Source organism: Anser brachyrhynchus (genome assembly GCF_964034855.1).
Source record: "Anser brachyrhynchus genome assembly, chromosome: 4".
In the NCBI taxonomy this organism is placed as follows: domain Eukaryota; kingdom Metazoa; phylum Chordata; class Aves; order Anseriformes; family Anatidae; genus Anser; species Anser brachyrhynchus.
This window is the reverse complement of record NC_137698.1, coordinates 63,372,294-63,388,379: the sequence shown is the minus strand read 5'-3', so window position 1 is coordinate 63,388,379 and position 16,086 is coordinate 63,372,294. Positions and strand designations below refer to the sequence as shown.

The 16,086-nt window shown below is 40.2% G+C and overlaps 1 protein-coding gene across 8 annotated transcripts in view; it reads right to left on the bottom strand.

Annotated features, from left to right (window-relative positions):
- Positions 1-16,086, bottom strand: part of PROM1 (prominin 1) — a 63,199-nt gene that overhangs the window by 23,329 nt on the left and 23,784 nt on the right. For 6 of the 8 annotated variants that reach the window (XM_080588787.1, XM_080588786.1, XM_080588783.1 and 3 more), the window contains exons 4-8: positions 13,670-13,696; positions 11,876-12,081; positions 5,465-5,585; positions 2,959-3,022; positions 165-254 (exon numbers count right to left, since the gene is read on the bottom strand). In XM_080588787.1, coding sequence (XP_080444913.1) covers positions 165-254; positions 2,959-3,022; positions 5,465-5,585; positions 11,876-12,081; positions 13,670-13,696 — 508 coding nt within the window. The remainder of the gene's footprint in view (positions 1-164; positions 255-2,958; positions 3,023-5,464; positions 5,586-11,875; positions 12,082-13,669; positions 13,697-16,086) is intronic. The other 2 variants (XM_080588785.1, XM_080588789.1) reach the window with 1 other exon arrangement.

Sequence of the window (16,086 nt, the reverse complement as noted above, 5' to 3'; positions counted from 1 at the left end):
CTTAGAACATCAGACATCCTCAGTCTAAAAGCAACATGACATGTAGAAAAATGGTTAGTAGAACCATAGCGCTGCATAAAGCCATCCCATGCTGTGAACTAGAAAGATGACGCCTGTCTTGCCATGGCAACAGAACATTAATACACGAATATGCACATCTTTACCTCCTGCCATTGTCAAAGCCGCATCAAGTGCGGGACGCACTTCTTTCCCCAGCTGTTCTTGAACTCTGCTGCCGAGTAAAGGTCCAACATCTGTGCCATGGAGAGACGAAAAAATGTTACATACTAGTTCAGTTTAAACTACCTCTTAGCCCAGGTGCTATCAGACTGAACAAAGGATAAAGTATTAAAATTTCTCTAAGGCCTGACAGTCAAAACGCAGCGACAGAAGGTAACACAATAACTCAATTCTCCTTTAGCTAGCTGTAGGCTTATAAAGGACAGAATTACATCAAAATACAGTGGAAAATATTCACTAGCACTTGACCATATACATAAAGACCCATACAAGTCTTACGAGGAGCAGCTGAGGGAGCTGGGGTTGTTCAGCTTGCAGAAAAGAAGGCTCAGGGGAGACCTTATTATACTTTACAGTGACCTTAGCGAGGTTGTATCAGTGTGGGAGTCGGGCTTTTCTCTCAAGCACGAAGTGATAAGATGAGGTGGAAATGGCATCCAGTTGTGCGAGGGGAGGTTTAGGTTGGATATTAGGAGAAATTTCTTTACTGAAGGGGTTGTGCGGCATTGGAACAGGATGCCCAGAGAAGCGCTCATCATCCCTGAAGGTCTTCAAGAAATGTGTAGATGTATAACTTAGTAGCATGGTTTAGTGGTAGACTTGTCAGTACTAGGTTAAAAGTTGGACTAGATGATCTTAGAGGTCTTTTCCAACCTGAATGATTCTGTGAACATTCCAGTAGACTCCAGAATCTGCATTTCATTACATTTACTACTTTTTTTGGAAACAGATTTTTTCCACAAGCTACCTTAACACAGTCTAACATCTGGAAAGGAATTTTGTGGCATACTCATTCACTACAAGCTACGGTTTTGTAGTGCAAGAGAAAGAAGGAAACAGATTCTTTTCCTTACTCATTGCTCCTCATGTGTCAAGGTCACCCACAGCCTGCCAAACACCTCTGCTGAAATCCCTTAAGCGCGTTATGCACGTGTCTGCCAGTCACTGCTCCTCACACACTGCATTCAGCTCTGGTGCTCACAGCACCAGCTTCAAGCTTGCTCAGAACTATCCCCACCCTCCAAACCCTCCTGCCTCACTGCCCGCAAACACAAATGAATCTTAGTTCATCAGAAATGAGAACGGGTGTGTGTGGAAGACAGACGAGTGCAAGAGCAGAGATTGGTGAAGCATCTTAACGTAACATATCCTTTAGGTGGCTGCTGGGTCTTCTTCATTTTCAGGTTACAGTAAACAGCTTTTTTGGCTTTTGCTCTCGATGAGATGGGAATACTGAGTGGTGCAGAAGCATCCATTACTGTCAAGACTGTCATTTCTAGCTTGGGATGAGCTTTTTACCAAGCAGAAAAGACTTTTCAGCATTTCCTTAGGGTGGGCAAACTGAACTCATCTACATTTCTCTTGAGGTTTATGCTGCTGTTGGTTCCCTTTGAATGAAATCCTTTTGTCCCCAGGTATCACACACTTAATTCTGGTATCTCAGTACTATACAAGAAAATAAAAGCTATCTTTATTTATTGATGAGCACTCTTACCACAGATCCAGCTATGTTCCTGTTAACTAACGCACTGAACAGGCATTGAGAGTAAATAAATATTTAATTTGAATTTTCAGTTCGGAGTGCCTGGGAAGCTACAAGCTAGTATTTGAAGTGTAGATGTCAATTTATTTTTAAATTATTATTATTATTTTTAAAGCCTTAAACATGTCACACAGTTTTTAGACTAGAGTGTTCTTGGCTAGAGTTTATTAGGGAGATGTGCAACTACTACTTCGGCTACCACCTTCAGTGTGCTTTAGTAGCCGTTCACAGCGGAGACGCATTGATCTGGAGGTATGCCAAGCTGCCTGCATTGAAAACTATCTTTAAAATGCACTTTAAACCTACACTGAAGGATAGATTCTAGGAATGATAAATCAATACATTTGCTTCCAGCAATCTTGTTTAAAATCAGTTTTGGTATTTTTGTATTGCATTTCAGTCTGAAATGCAGACCTGTACCCAAGTTGCCATGTTTATTAACACATGCTAACAATATATACTGAATTCTAATCTGTACTGAATATGATCACCCTTTTCTATTATCATTGTTTTTGGAAAGTCATGCTTAAGTTCTAAAAAACGTCAGAGGTTTGGTTGTTTCTGTTTATTGAGGCATATAAAAAGGTGATGCTTTGTATCATGACTGTACTGAAGAAGAAGGTGAAGCAGTTGTATGTCAAGTTTTATCTCTCGCTCTTCAACTGCTCATCCTGAAATGCCAAAGACACTAAGCAGCTTTGGAAAGAAGATAAACACATATCTCAACTTCTAGCTGAGTAGAGGACAAAGCATAACAACAAAAATAAACAAACGTGGAGATCTATCAGTCATTGTAACTGTGGCAACAGCTTGCAGCTCTCCTCTTTCACATTTGGCTCCACAGTCAAAAACTGAGGAATAATACCCTAAAAAAGCATTAGGTATTAGTGGTTACTCAACTATAAAATGGAAAATAAAATCTTAGTCTGACTTACTGTGTAAGTGATTTAACAAAAGAATTATTTCAGAAAATAATGTGCATTACAGCAGCTCCAAGACAATTTATATGAAAAGAATCTTAGGTTTTAGTCTCATTTACGATTAAGAACAGTAATTATGTTTGCAAACTATATTCTTATAACTAAAATTTCACTTTGCATTATGAACTGTTTACATCATCTTATTGAAGGCTTTAAATACACATCACTAACCCCCTTTAAATCAAAAGTACTTACTGTTTAGGTCAGAGAGTGCTTTATCCTTGGTCGTGTTGTACTGGCTCACCAAGTAGTCAATTTGCTGAAAAAAAGATAATAAGAAAAACTATTAAAGTAATTGGAAAAAAAAAAAAGTAATGCTTTCAAATGAGTCAGGAATTGCCACACTTTGAAACAATCCAAATATTTGTGCAAACCTCCCAAATCCTGGAGCTCTGTTTTCAGTTAACTAAATATTTTAAAACCCTGCTTAGCAGAACCGCACATAAAAAAGACGCGGATAATCAGGAAATCTACGTAACTGGAACATCTCTGGGGAAAAAGATTCAGCTTAAAAGTGTTAAGTAGCCGAGGAACGGTGGCCATATGAAGGTTTCAAGTCAGTCAGGCACAGTAAGTTTGTGCATGTCTTCATCCCTCTTATTTGATTTTTCTAGTGAAAAAGAAAATTTCTCTGGAAATGAGAGACATGCAACAAATTGATGGGATGGTAGCTTTGAAGAAAATTCACAGTCCTGACTGGCTTTTATCTGGGCAGCCTCTCAGAGCTTCTCTTACAGAAAGGAGCTGGTCCTTCTGCCTTAATGCAAATGTTTTTCATTATCCACAAATGGATTTGGCCCAGTCTCAAGTTTTCAGTGGAGTGAAGAAAAAAAAAAAAAGAAACAAACAAAACATCACCCACAAAACAACCCACACATTATACAACAGTGGATGTAATTAAACAACAAAGTATGACACAGGACTTTTCTTAACCAAAGGAGAAAAAAAAATTCTTACCAAGAAGGTTTTAGTTTTTTAAGTGGGACAGCATTAGGCTGGGCTGTTTTCCTAAACTAACTTGAGAACTAAGATTTTGGAGGTGTACAAGTTTTACATCATCTCCAGCAATGTCACAGACAGAATGTGATTCAGTACAACTAATAGTGGTATCACTCAGTACTCATGCAGTCTGCTAATCTTACAGGCAAGAACTCTTTACACGTGACTTCATTTTTTAAATCCTCTTATGTTATACACCTCCTAATCATGAGGCAAGGACATCAGTTAGGATTTCAGAGTTTTATAGCCAATGAACTGAATTCCACAACCTTTTCAACAAACTACAGTCCTTCTCTTTTCCTCAAGAAATTCTTACATGCACGTATCTATACATGATACCATTGTACCTTGTCTGTCAAAATGACTTATAAGATATATCTGATGATTACATTATTAAGTGCTATCAAGTCTAAGAAAGAAAAATTAGTAATCCCACATATTAACTAAAAACCTGCTACATATCTGAGATTTTGACAAACTCCTAGCATGAATGTTCAAGTCCTGGCACTTAAATTCAATAATTCAGGTGTTTTTATTAACTTTTAAGCTAGTGTCTATTTTTTTTTCTCTATTTAGACAGCTTCTTCTATGCAACAAGATTGTCTACACTCACATTTCCTGTCATGGGCACTAATCACGCTGTGAAGAGGAGACTAGTGGGTTCTGAGGCAACTGGGTTACATCTTTGAGTGCAAACTTTCCTTCAGCACCCCAAGGCAGCTCCAGGCTCACGAAAGGCCCTCTGTCTCGAGAGAGATGCGAGACGTGACCTCCACTTCCTGCCATATACCTGCATCACCCTACTGTCACACCACCACGCACAAATTAATAATTGTATACAGAACAACTCCAGATGTGGAAAAATTTAAATGTCACTCCCCAGATGTCTCCTGTCCTCATGTAGACCTGCCAGCAGAAAAGCAGCTCATGGGGTATGGAAGCCCAGAATTACTGTAATCGGGATGCCACCACACCCACTGTGTGAATACCAACTATTTCAAATTTATCAGCCACATGGAAGGAAAATGGATATACTAGTAAATTAAACAAAGGCAAGATAATACAGCTGTAGGACATTTTTCCTCCCAAACCATAAAGAACTGAAATTTGTATAGGGGGAAGTTTACAAGTCTTAGCATTTCTATTTTTCCTTTTAGTACAAAAAGCTACTGCTTTTGCGACTTCAAGGAAAGTTTGACAGCAGAAAGGAGAGAATTTTTTCTTTCAATATGGCACAGTACCGCACTGGTTTAAAGAAAAAAACAGTCAAAAATAATTCTGGAATAAAGTTACCATAGTTCATTCCCAAAGTACATATGCCCAAGAGACAAGCAAACAGGAAACATCAAAGAAACCAAGTTTTCATGTAATACTTTGTTTTTTATTAATTTGTGTTGCTTTTAAAATCATATTTTTTCAAACATTTCACCTGCTACCAGTCTACACTAGTTCAGTGAGAGGAAAAGGGGTTCACTGAACAAGCATCATTGTAATAGCCTCCAGCAGTCCAGCTCGAAAATTGCTCCCAAACATTAACAATTATGTGAAAACTTCTTACCTCCCATCATTGACTGTACTTCATGAGACTGACACACAAAGAACAAACACCATACTGCAGGTGTAATTTATACCAAACAGAAAGAAACAATTATTATACTTCTTCCCTCCCACCCTCATTTCCCATAAAGAAAAAATTCTTTACCGCTGGAGTGTCGTTAAGGAAAACTTTCAGATCTTTAAAATTACTGTTAACCAGTTTCTTTGCTCCTCGGACTTGACTAGTTAAGTGTTGGTTGGCGGCATATGCACAAAGTACTCCAACGCTACAAAAAATACAGATAACAGATATTTATTAATGTAAATGCCCATTCTGACATTTTAAAACGGAACAAAAAATATACAGGAAAAAAATATAATCAAAATAACGGTCTCCCTAAGTTTACATTGTCTTTTTCTTACTATAAAATTCTCACATCCACCACTCGGTGGAGTAGAGGAATTAGCCGTAAGGGCAGATATGGTACTACTAATTCAAATATAGAAAGAATAAAGCAATGTTAACCCAAAGTCTTCAGAAGTTTTTAATTTATAGCCACTTACCATTTTCATTGATACTGTCAGAAACTGTGCATAGTCTAGGTAAATTGTATGAGACTTACAAATGTTACACTTCCACAAGTATCATTAATGCTGACACAGCTACAAGCAAATGTTCATAAAATAGCTATGAAAAGGAATATTTTACATTTGGAAACTTCAGCAATTTTTACTCATAATGGCCCTATTTATTTACATAATTACATACATCTTTTAAAAGGACATGAATAGACCCTATTAACTCTAAATATACGTATAAACATTTCCTGATAATAAAACAAAAGGTGGAAAGCGAGCTAAGGCTTCCAGTGAGCACTGCTGCTAATTATTTCCTATTTGATCATTCCCACTGTAAAATTCTAACCATAACACAATAGACTTGCACAAACATTAAGTAAAAAGGCAATTAAAAATCCCATGAGAGGCTCCATAAGCTTTCTTAGCATACATAATACTTAGGGGTTTAGTCTAGTTCATGTGTAAAATAAACAGAAGGATGAATTTTGGTTTTAAACGTCTCATATTCACAACGGCTAGCCTGCCAGTTGGAAAGGCTCTTCTGCAGTCACAGGCAGCAGAAGATGAGCACAGCGGCCTGAGGTAGGAATGCAGGGGTAACAGCCCAAAACTAACTTGGTGTAGGTTTTAACAGGTAGACAGCATGGAACCACTCGGCTCAGGCATGGCACATCCCCAGAGGGGCAGCACTGCTGCATCACAGGCATTTCTGGACAGCACGTTTGTTCAGTCTCTTAGCTTGCACTGCAGTGTAACAGCTCAATCCTAGCGATCAGAGAGGCAGTATCATGAAAAAAAGACATGATGGACATCCCAGTGACAGAAGGGAGTCACTAACACCAATGGTATTCTACTCCTCACAAACCGACAAACTTCACGTTGGCATCAAGAAGACCTAATATTTTTAAACAGGTCTTCTAGAAAACCCATACTAAGCTCCCTACTGGGCAAAGTTAAGTATAAGTAAGAACAGTTTTTGCTCCAGAGAATTTATGTTCAAAGGAAGCCATAACGTAGGCACTCAAGTGAGAAGGTGATGTTGGGGAGTAAATGAGTGCCTAGAATAACATGATACATAAATCCTGGCAAGACAGGATCAAACACGCTGATGCGGCTCATCTCCTCATTTTATCCATGATCCAAAACCAAAACTTTATCTTGCTTTTCCTACTTCAGCTTTCCGTGGCACGGTAAAGGCTTGTTCTCCCAGCAAGACAGCTCTCAAGTGCAAGAACTTTTGTTCAGCTGCGCTGACAAACGCTCAGGTGGAAAATTCAGGTTTCAGAGCGTGAAGAGATGGCAAGGCTACGCGCAGGCAAGACGGCTGCTGTCTATTAGAATTCCTTCGCTGATGTTTCTCTCAAGATCCAAAAGAAAAATTCAGAGCAGGATGACAGAATCTGACATAAAGAGAGAGCTTCTCATACCCAAATTTCACAGTTCTGTCCTTAAAGCTGGCTATCAGCTCTCTTCCCAGAAGAAGTCACTAACAAAGGGCCACCGACATTCACCTAATGACTTAACTAACAGCAAGTGGCACAGTTACATTTCCAACAGGGCCAAACACTCCAGCAGCCTTTAGTTACCACCCATGGAAAGCGAATTTAGGAAGCGTAAAATGCCATGAAACCGAGCAACTTGCAGCGTAAGCAGAAGAAACAGCAGTAAGCGCTCTGCACTGTGGACACACACAATTTATCATTTCTCTCCATTCTCCAGGGATGGCAATTGTCTCAAAAACGTTCTTCTAGCAAGGTAGTCAAAGATGGTTTTTCCCTTTATTGTTCCTCTCCCCCAGATCTGAAGAAAAACGACCTCAAGCTATCAGGAAAAGTAAACATTTGTGTATCCCTCTGCGGTCCGGTTTATAATGTCATCTTTGTTCTTCGGCCAGGCAGCGTTTTTATGCCTTTTCAATGTTATGCTCGCAGACCAGAAAGGTCAATTTCAAGCTAACAAAACAGTACTTTGTAAGATTTGAGCACGATCATTTTTCTCTTCAGTCTCCTACATGGAAGGAGTGGGAGGACATAAGACGGGGGAGATGCTTTAAATAACTAAACAACTGTAACTAAACAAATACCTAGCACGGGAGAGGAAAAATCTGTTTGTTATATAACTGAACCTTGAGTCAACGTTCAATAAGCAGCTACAAGGAGAAAGGCACAAAGCAGCAATAAAACAGACATGCCTTTTCTGCGGCAGATTAGAGAATTGTTTGAGCAGGCTCCTGGGAGTCAGACCTTCCGTGATCAGCTTCTTGTCAGGTGTCACCAAGTGACATAAGTTACTAATCCAGTTGCAGGGGGGGAACCAAGCTTTTTCTTTAGCCGTGCCTGCTAAAAAACTTTCAAGTCACAGAATAGGAACACTGGACTGATTTACATCTTGGGTAAGTGCCACCTTCCTCACTGCTAAATTCTGAATGCAAGAAAATAATGGGTAGAGATTTCTGTACTAATCTGCTCACCAATTCTTTCAATTAATGTTGATTTCTGGGTTCTGAACAATGTGCATGACCAATCCCACAAAGCCCAGAGGCCTTCAAAGAAGCCTGAACAAGGTACTTGTCAAGATACCAAATACCACCTCCACTCCTTCAGACTTAGCTTCCCCTTGCACATCATACGTGACAAGAGCCATGACTTCAAAAAGAACTTACACCACCACCACCTCTCGCGGAAGGACAGAAAAGGGACCACTTACTAGCCAAACCACCTTCTGAGACTGATACATTTGATATTGGTACCAATACCTTGTCTTTATGAAGTAGAGGAATTAATGAAATTACATTTCCTTCCCTCAGAAAACGTGTTTGCCTAAGCTTGATGATTATTAGGAAATAAAATTAAATAGCAAACCTGTTCCTAAACTATCAGTTAACCTCTGGAAGACAAAGCACATAATTGTTTTAGTGGTAAATTTGGAATATGACACCTATTCAGTCATCTATGTGGTAAATTAGTTCTATATCCTGTGCTCTTTAGCAACAGAATCCTACTTTGTATGATAATATCCATACATGAAAACTGAATTACCAAAACCATAGCACGTATTTCTGACTTGAACTACCAAAAGAGGTATTTCAAATGCAGAATGCTTCTACTGGAGAATGACACACCTAAGACTTATTTACTTGAAGATAAACAACTGTGTACATAATCACAACTTCTGACTTGCCTCTGTTCCTTGAGGAAACCCCACTTCAGGAAGTACACCTTGCGTTCAGAAAGCAGATGCCAGATTTTTTGTTTGCTTTATTTTAAAAAAGAGCTGGCATCTTTGCCCTTCCTTTACACAACTTCTCAGTAGACTTAAAACCTCATCCTAATAACCAGAACACTGTCAGCGGAAAAGTGAGAAGAAATAATGTTCCCCATGAATAAAATCTACTAGCTGAAATCTCCTAAAAATCTACATTAACAGCACATACAGGCAAGTCTGAACTTGCATGCTGAGACATAAAAAAAAGTCTTCTTCATGTTACCAGTATTCAAGAGTTGTTGCCTATATATACACACCATCTATTGCAAGCTCAGTGTTCAGCATCTTTCCCCTACTCTTACTCTTCTACCGTGCATTTGACCTGACTTCCCCAGCCACAGAAAGACAGTTTGGATCTGTCTTTCAGACCAAGGACTGAAAAAATAAAGAGGAAAAAAAGAAGAAAAAAAAAGAAAAAAAAAAGAAAAATGGCTCATGCTTCCTATTGTTCTTCTGTGCTTTGATCTTTTGAATGAGAGAATCCCAGAATGCTTGGCACTGCAAGAGAGAGGGAATGGAGAGGAAGATGCAGAAAATACACTTGGGCAGTACATCCTGAACAAGCCCATCCCCTAGAAACCCCTCTCATTCCCTCCAGCAACTGTCCACGTGTTCATTCCACCGTGGGTCCCTCAAAGCAGAGCTCCACCGGCGGAGGTGTGGTTTCAGAGCAACACAAGGGATGGCTGCCTTCCTAAACACCTCTCTGGGAGAAATATTTCAAAGGGAGATCTCCAACGCTGCACAAACTTCCTATTCGAACGAGAGGACACATCTTAGTGATTTCATGGCACAGTCAGACATAGCAGTAGCAGTGGAGATTATTTAAGCTCTTGTTCTTTTGGCTATGTCTGCAAGTAGCCACAAGCATTTGACTTGCACAGGACCGAACTCTTTAATATTAATGTCACTGCTTATGCATGAAGCCATGGCACAGTCCTTGAGAAGTGTGGCTTTGGGAAAAACAGCTACAGGTAAGTCTTCCATCTAAGCTGAAACTGCATCTTGGGGGAAAAGTAGAAAATACATCCATGTGGAGAGGGTGGGGAGGGAACAGCTACCAACAAGTCCTTTCGCCTTTCAGAACAATGGTAAGGAAGCTGACGTGGTTTTAAATAGATCCAGGCGTGGCATCTTCTCTTCCTTTGTTAAAGAAGATCTAGGAAGGGCATCAGCCTCCTGCTTTGTACAGGTGTGTAGTGGAAATCTGAGAGCTAGACCTGTCTCAGCTGGGCTGGGGTCAGTAATATTACCTGCGTAAAGCCTGTCTTGCCTTGCGCAGCACTCACAGCATTAGAGACTTAGCTGGGGAGTCGTATGGGATTATCTCTGCCTGTGGAAACCTGCAGACAGAGCTCAGGCCAAGCCCTCCCTTAGGGTAAGCATCTGATACTCCTGATGTCTGATACAGAAGGAAAAAAATAAGGATGAGTTAAAGGGGCAGCTTCCCTAGTCCTGGAAAGCGTGTTACTGGGGATCGCTGATTGACCATTCAGGACGTGGGGAGATGCAGTTGTTACCCTGGGTATGCTTAACAGGAATGGCTGGCAGCAAACGCACAAGTTGCAGAGACTGACGGGAGACTCAGCTGACAGGCAGCAGCCCTCAGGCATCGTAACCAGAGCACAGGGTCCTGAGACACGGCATAAAGACATCCCTGCAGCTCCAGCGTGCTGACAGGTAACTCACAGCATTTTCTTTGAGGCACCACCGCAACTGGAAGAACTTTTCTCCTGTCGTCATGGCAAGGATGTGTCTATCACCTGCTTCACCTGCTACCATTTGGCTTTCTGGTTTTCAGAATACTTAAGTGTCATGTTTTTTAGTGATGCCCGGGAGAAAAGAGAATGATCCAATACTTGATATCAGCCAGGTCTACATGTGAGCATGAGGAAAGCCTTAATTCAGCATGACAAGACAGCAGTAAAATGAAAAAGAAGTCAAGGTTACAGTGAAGTGACAAGGTATGTCCCACCTGACTAAACAGCTGCAAAGTACAAAACAAAAGATTTAATGTTTTTTCAGATAAAATCACACACACACAAAAAAAGAGCAGGTGAAAAAAATGAAGAAGCTGAACGAAAAAAAAAAGTAAACAACATATTTTGAAAGCATCTACAGGGTAAAGAAAAGTCTGGACAGCAGCCCCTCATCACCCATTATCAGCTCCTAGGGTTAATAGGATTAAAATGTCTCCAAACTCAGGCGTTTTACAGCGAGTACACGCATGGCTTAAACAACTCACTCAGTGCCCAAAAGAAAACCCATTAATCCGAACTTATAAAACAATCTAGAGGTCAACAAATACTAAATAAGGTCACAGTTGCTTTTCTCACCACTACTACACGACCAAGAACAAAACTGTAGGATGTACCTCAGGGTCTCTATGGGATGGCAATGGAACATAGGACACGGGATCTTCTGTTCAGGAGTTCAAGGTAACATTCTGCTATTGCTATTCTGAGACTGGCAAAAGCCTCATTTGTCAAATTCAAGCTTTTTTTTTTTAATGTTTCATATCTACATTCCTCTCAAGTGAATACATAATGACCTGAGGATATCAATGGCAGCAGCACTTTTATAATGCAGTCACATTTTCTTTAATAAGCAGTAATATTATTTAATCTAATGAAATTATTTCTACACCTGTAGGCTAATACAGTAACATTATAATGTCATATGACACTGCAAAATTAGCGCTATACCAAGCTTCGCATTGTTCTATTACACTTGCCTTATTATTAAAGAAGCAACAAAAAGAAATGTTGCAAAACAGCTCCTCTGACAGTCAGCATTTTTCTTCTGTCTTTGATGCATTTCCCCACCACAGTTGTCACAGCAACGACACATACAGAAGCAAAGTCCCACAAGAGGCAGTAACAAAATAAATAGCAATCCCAAGGCTGCGGAGACTATAAAACCGATTTCATAGTAGATGGCCTGTAATTCAGACAAAAATAGTGGTAATAGCAGATATCACACAGTAACTGCAATCAATACAGAGCAAATTAATAAAAAATAAACTAAAGGCTAAACCATCTACTGAGTTACTGAGGTTATGGACCTGGTGTTTTTGTCAACAATCGACAACTTTTCCAACAAAAAGATACACATGACATTGTAGACACCGATAGCTAACACTTGGTTAACTAGAGCATTAGGGAGGTAAGCTACAGGAATGAATTCGAAGGGAGAAATATGCTCACATGAAATGAATGCAAATTGATTCCATTGAAATAGGTTAAAAACGAACACATTTGCTTTCCTGGACCACAAATCTAATGGTTCTCACATCTGTTTCCAAGAGGCCTCCATAGATGTCAGCAAGACTGCCTAGATCAACACTTCGTTTGGGGGAGGGAGGGCACTTTGTTCTCTTTTTTAATCAGTTACGAGTGGAAAGATTCATACGAACAGCAAAGGGAAGTACTTCACTGGGTGACAGATTGCAATAGCAGAGCTTTCTGCAAACCGTAGAAGAAAAAATTGCTTAGGGACTGAAAACCATAAAGGAGTGGATTTTAGGCTCTCTCAGGTAAAGACATTTATTCCGGTGCCAAGCAGCTAAACAGCAGCGACTAAAAGGGTGCTTTCAAAGCCTGGAAGGAATGAAAGGGAAGCATGCAATGCAATACCCTAACTAGCTTTTTACGCTGGAAGCAGTGCAAGCGCTTGAGGTCTGTGAAGCTGGGCCAGGCAGCCCTGGCACAGCAGCATGCAGGGCGATGTGGGTGCCAGGGGGCAAGCTGCGAGCTCTGCACGCTGCGAGCTCTGCTGCAGACACAAACCAACACGCCCAGACCCCAGGCAGGCAGGCAGGTGTCCCTGTGCAGAGCTAGGCAGCGTGGTGGGGGCATGCTCCAGTTGTTTCTCTTGCCTAATAAATCTCTCTCCTCGTATTTTCTGCAATTTTAGGAGAACTAATTATCACACCAGTACTTTGAATCTTCTTGTTTTTACAGATCTGCCAGCGCTGGGGCAGCTTGGCAGTAAAAGGATGAAAGTGGGGCTGCATATTGTCCTGCAAAAGAAGTTGCAATTTCTCACAAGCTATCTATCATGCTCCACTTCCAGCCTTACTGATGCCCTTCCTCACAATCCCTAATTACCAACTGATCCAAATACAGCGACCATCACCATTAGCAGAGTTGCAAATTTCTGACCTAATTACCAGTTCTAGGATGAAATCTAGTTTTTGTGTTGTTGTTCTTGTTTGTTTTTTTAATTGTCATTGCTAATAACTGCTGGTTAACTGCTGTTATCCCTTCTAAAGAGTACAAACTAGGTGCTTGGAAGAATTTGGCTTTTTTTTTGGAAAGAATTATAAACTAACCCACAAAAACATTCCTATTTTCTTTTGTAGTTAGCTGAACACTTCAGAAATTATTCTACAATGTACATTTTAAAATATGTTAGATGGAAAAAATACTTAAGACAAAAAACAGCTAAGGATGTTTTAATAGGAGTAGTGCGTATCGACATTGTTAGTTTCTTGTGAAAGCTGTACATCTACCAGATAACACATTACCTGGAGAGTCAGGACAACATTTTCTGGCTGTGGAAGTCAAAACAAATGGAGAGTGTGTATAATACACAGGCAGCATGCACAAAAACAAATTGAGTAATGAATAATTAACCACGATCAAAACAATTAGCAACACAGAAACAATAATAAAAAGCTACTGAAGTAAAATAACGCATAGAAGCACCATTAAATAATCACAGAAAAGAATTTACAGTAAAATATAGAAGCAGATAATTTCTGGTGTCCTTCGCAAGTAAACAAAGGAATCTAGGTTTTGTCCAACACATCTTAGAGCAACACAGACTGGTTATTTCCGTACCAAACATCTGTTTCTTGTAATTCCCAACATATCTCGTGGAAGAGAAGGCCAGGGATTGCATTACTTTGTGGTTTAGTGATTTCTTCAGAAATTCCACCTGCCATAACTGATCTGTGATATTCCTGACTAACATTTTCTTTTCAATGCTAATTTTATTTTGGCACAAGAGCAGCAATTTCAGTAGTGGTTTTGGGACCCTAACAGATTACACAGAAATTTCACCCTTACTTTCAACTAATTACAGAGAGGTTTATTTTAAATTATGCAAAAGTAAAAAAGAAAAGGCATTCAAGAAGGACTGAGGAAATGTATTTAACAGATCCCTAATTCACTTCTCATCCATATTTCAGAAAAACACTGAAAGCTAAATATTCAATGACAGGAATTTCCGAAGAACCTAATTTCCCCTTGTTTTCACAATGAAAACTGTAGTTCTTGTATTTTTCCTATTCATTTCCACATGCCAAGCTCACACCTGTTAATGCTATTCCTTGTGTGGTCAGCAGAAAAGTGGGCTAGCTAAAACAGAATCAGAATCAGAAATGTTCTCAAGTTTTAGGGAAATTTTTTCACCTGCATCACACACATCTTTATGAAACCTCTGCTGTGCAATGTGCTTAAAACATTGAAAATCGTATTTGGTATCTTATTAGTAATGGGAGGAAAACAAATACTTATCCTCCCTTAAAAATATGGTACTGAGTATGATTTTGAACCTTTTAAGCAAGAACACCTCCCAGCAGAACTAAAGCCATCGCAGCAGCGGCATGCTGGCTCTGTGTGAGCACACAGCAGCTGTGCTCAGCTGCTAGGTTATCCTGGCAGATCCGTGTCCCTGCCAGGGGATGGTAAGACATCCGCGGTAAGACTCCAGCTGGGAACACGGGGATACACGGCACAGAACTGGGAAGGGCCTCCTGGGTCACTAACACATTGTACAAATAGCTTGACATAAAAAAAAAAAAAAGATATGGAGGAACGGCAGCAGAAATTTAACAGGATATATGTCAGAAGTTGTTCTTGCTACTGCTTGGCGAACTGGGAAGTCTTCCTCTAATATGCATTTATACATGGCCCGTTTCTGTGCATCTGCTTCTGTGATAACACCATCTTTTGCCCAAATAGCAGTTTTTTCTTCCTGGTGTTTCCTCTTCATATATATTTATAAGGAGTAAACATACCCCTTATCAGTGCTTTTCCTAAGCTAAGCAAACTCTTCCAGTCTTGGAAGACACTCTGAAGGTGTCACTGAAGGTGTCACTGAAGGTGTCTCGGAGGTGTCAGTCTGAAGGTGTCTTGGAAGGTCACTCTGAAGACCTATGTGTTTCCCAGATCATCCTAATAAATACTCACCAAACCCATCCTAGTCTGAGTTCATTCTTCCTGAATTTGGGCAATGAAAACCACAGGCAACATTTCCTATTACCCACAACATTCAGTGACATTCACACTTCCCTTTCCCTATTGGAAGTTCATCAAGAGGCATATCCACAGCCATGCGTACCTCTTCACAGCTACCTCTCTCTGATGCTCCTGTCTCCTGAAGGACTCTCTATTTACCCTGATTTAACTTCTCAAATTTGTTTCAAAGTTTCAGGTCAGAATTAGGACCTACATCTAATGGCCTAAATCTGTTTTAGTTCTTAAGCACACCTGATATTGTGTTTGTCACCCTATAATCACACAATTTTACCAACTGCTTTCGCCACAGAGGACTACAGCTGTTATTAGGCTCACATTTCTCACAACTTACATAGTAGTTACTTAATACTATACTGACGCTCATGTGTAACAACCTATGGTCTAACATTTTGTCCAAAGACTCTGCAAACCAAGTCCACCCTACGCTCCTCGCTAGGAGTGCAGGCACCATCTGTGGTGCACCACTACACAAAGCCCCACCAAACAAGCCCATGGGATTGGCAAGAGTTGCTTGATGTACCATGAGGACAACATCCATGCACTCAGATGTCACGCAGAGTACATCGAACCACTGGAGTGACAGGCTTGCTGTCAGAAAGACATGGAAGCACAAGGCCTTCCCACTTCAAGTTCTGTCTTCAGTTTTGGGCCCCTCAGTACAAGAAGGACATCGAGGCCC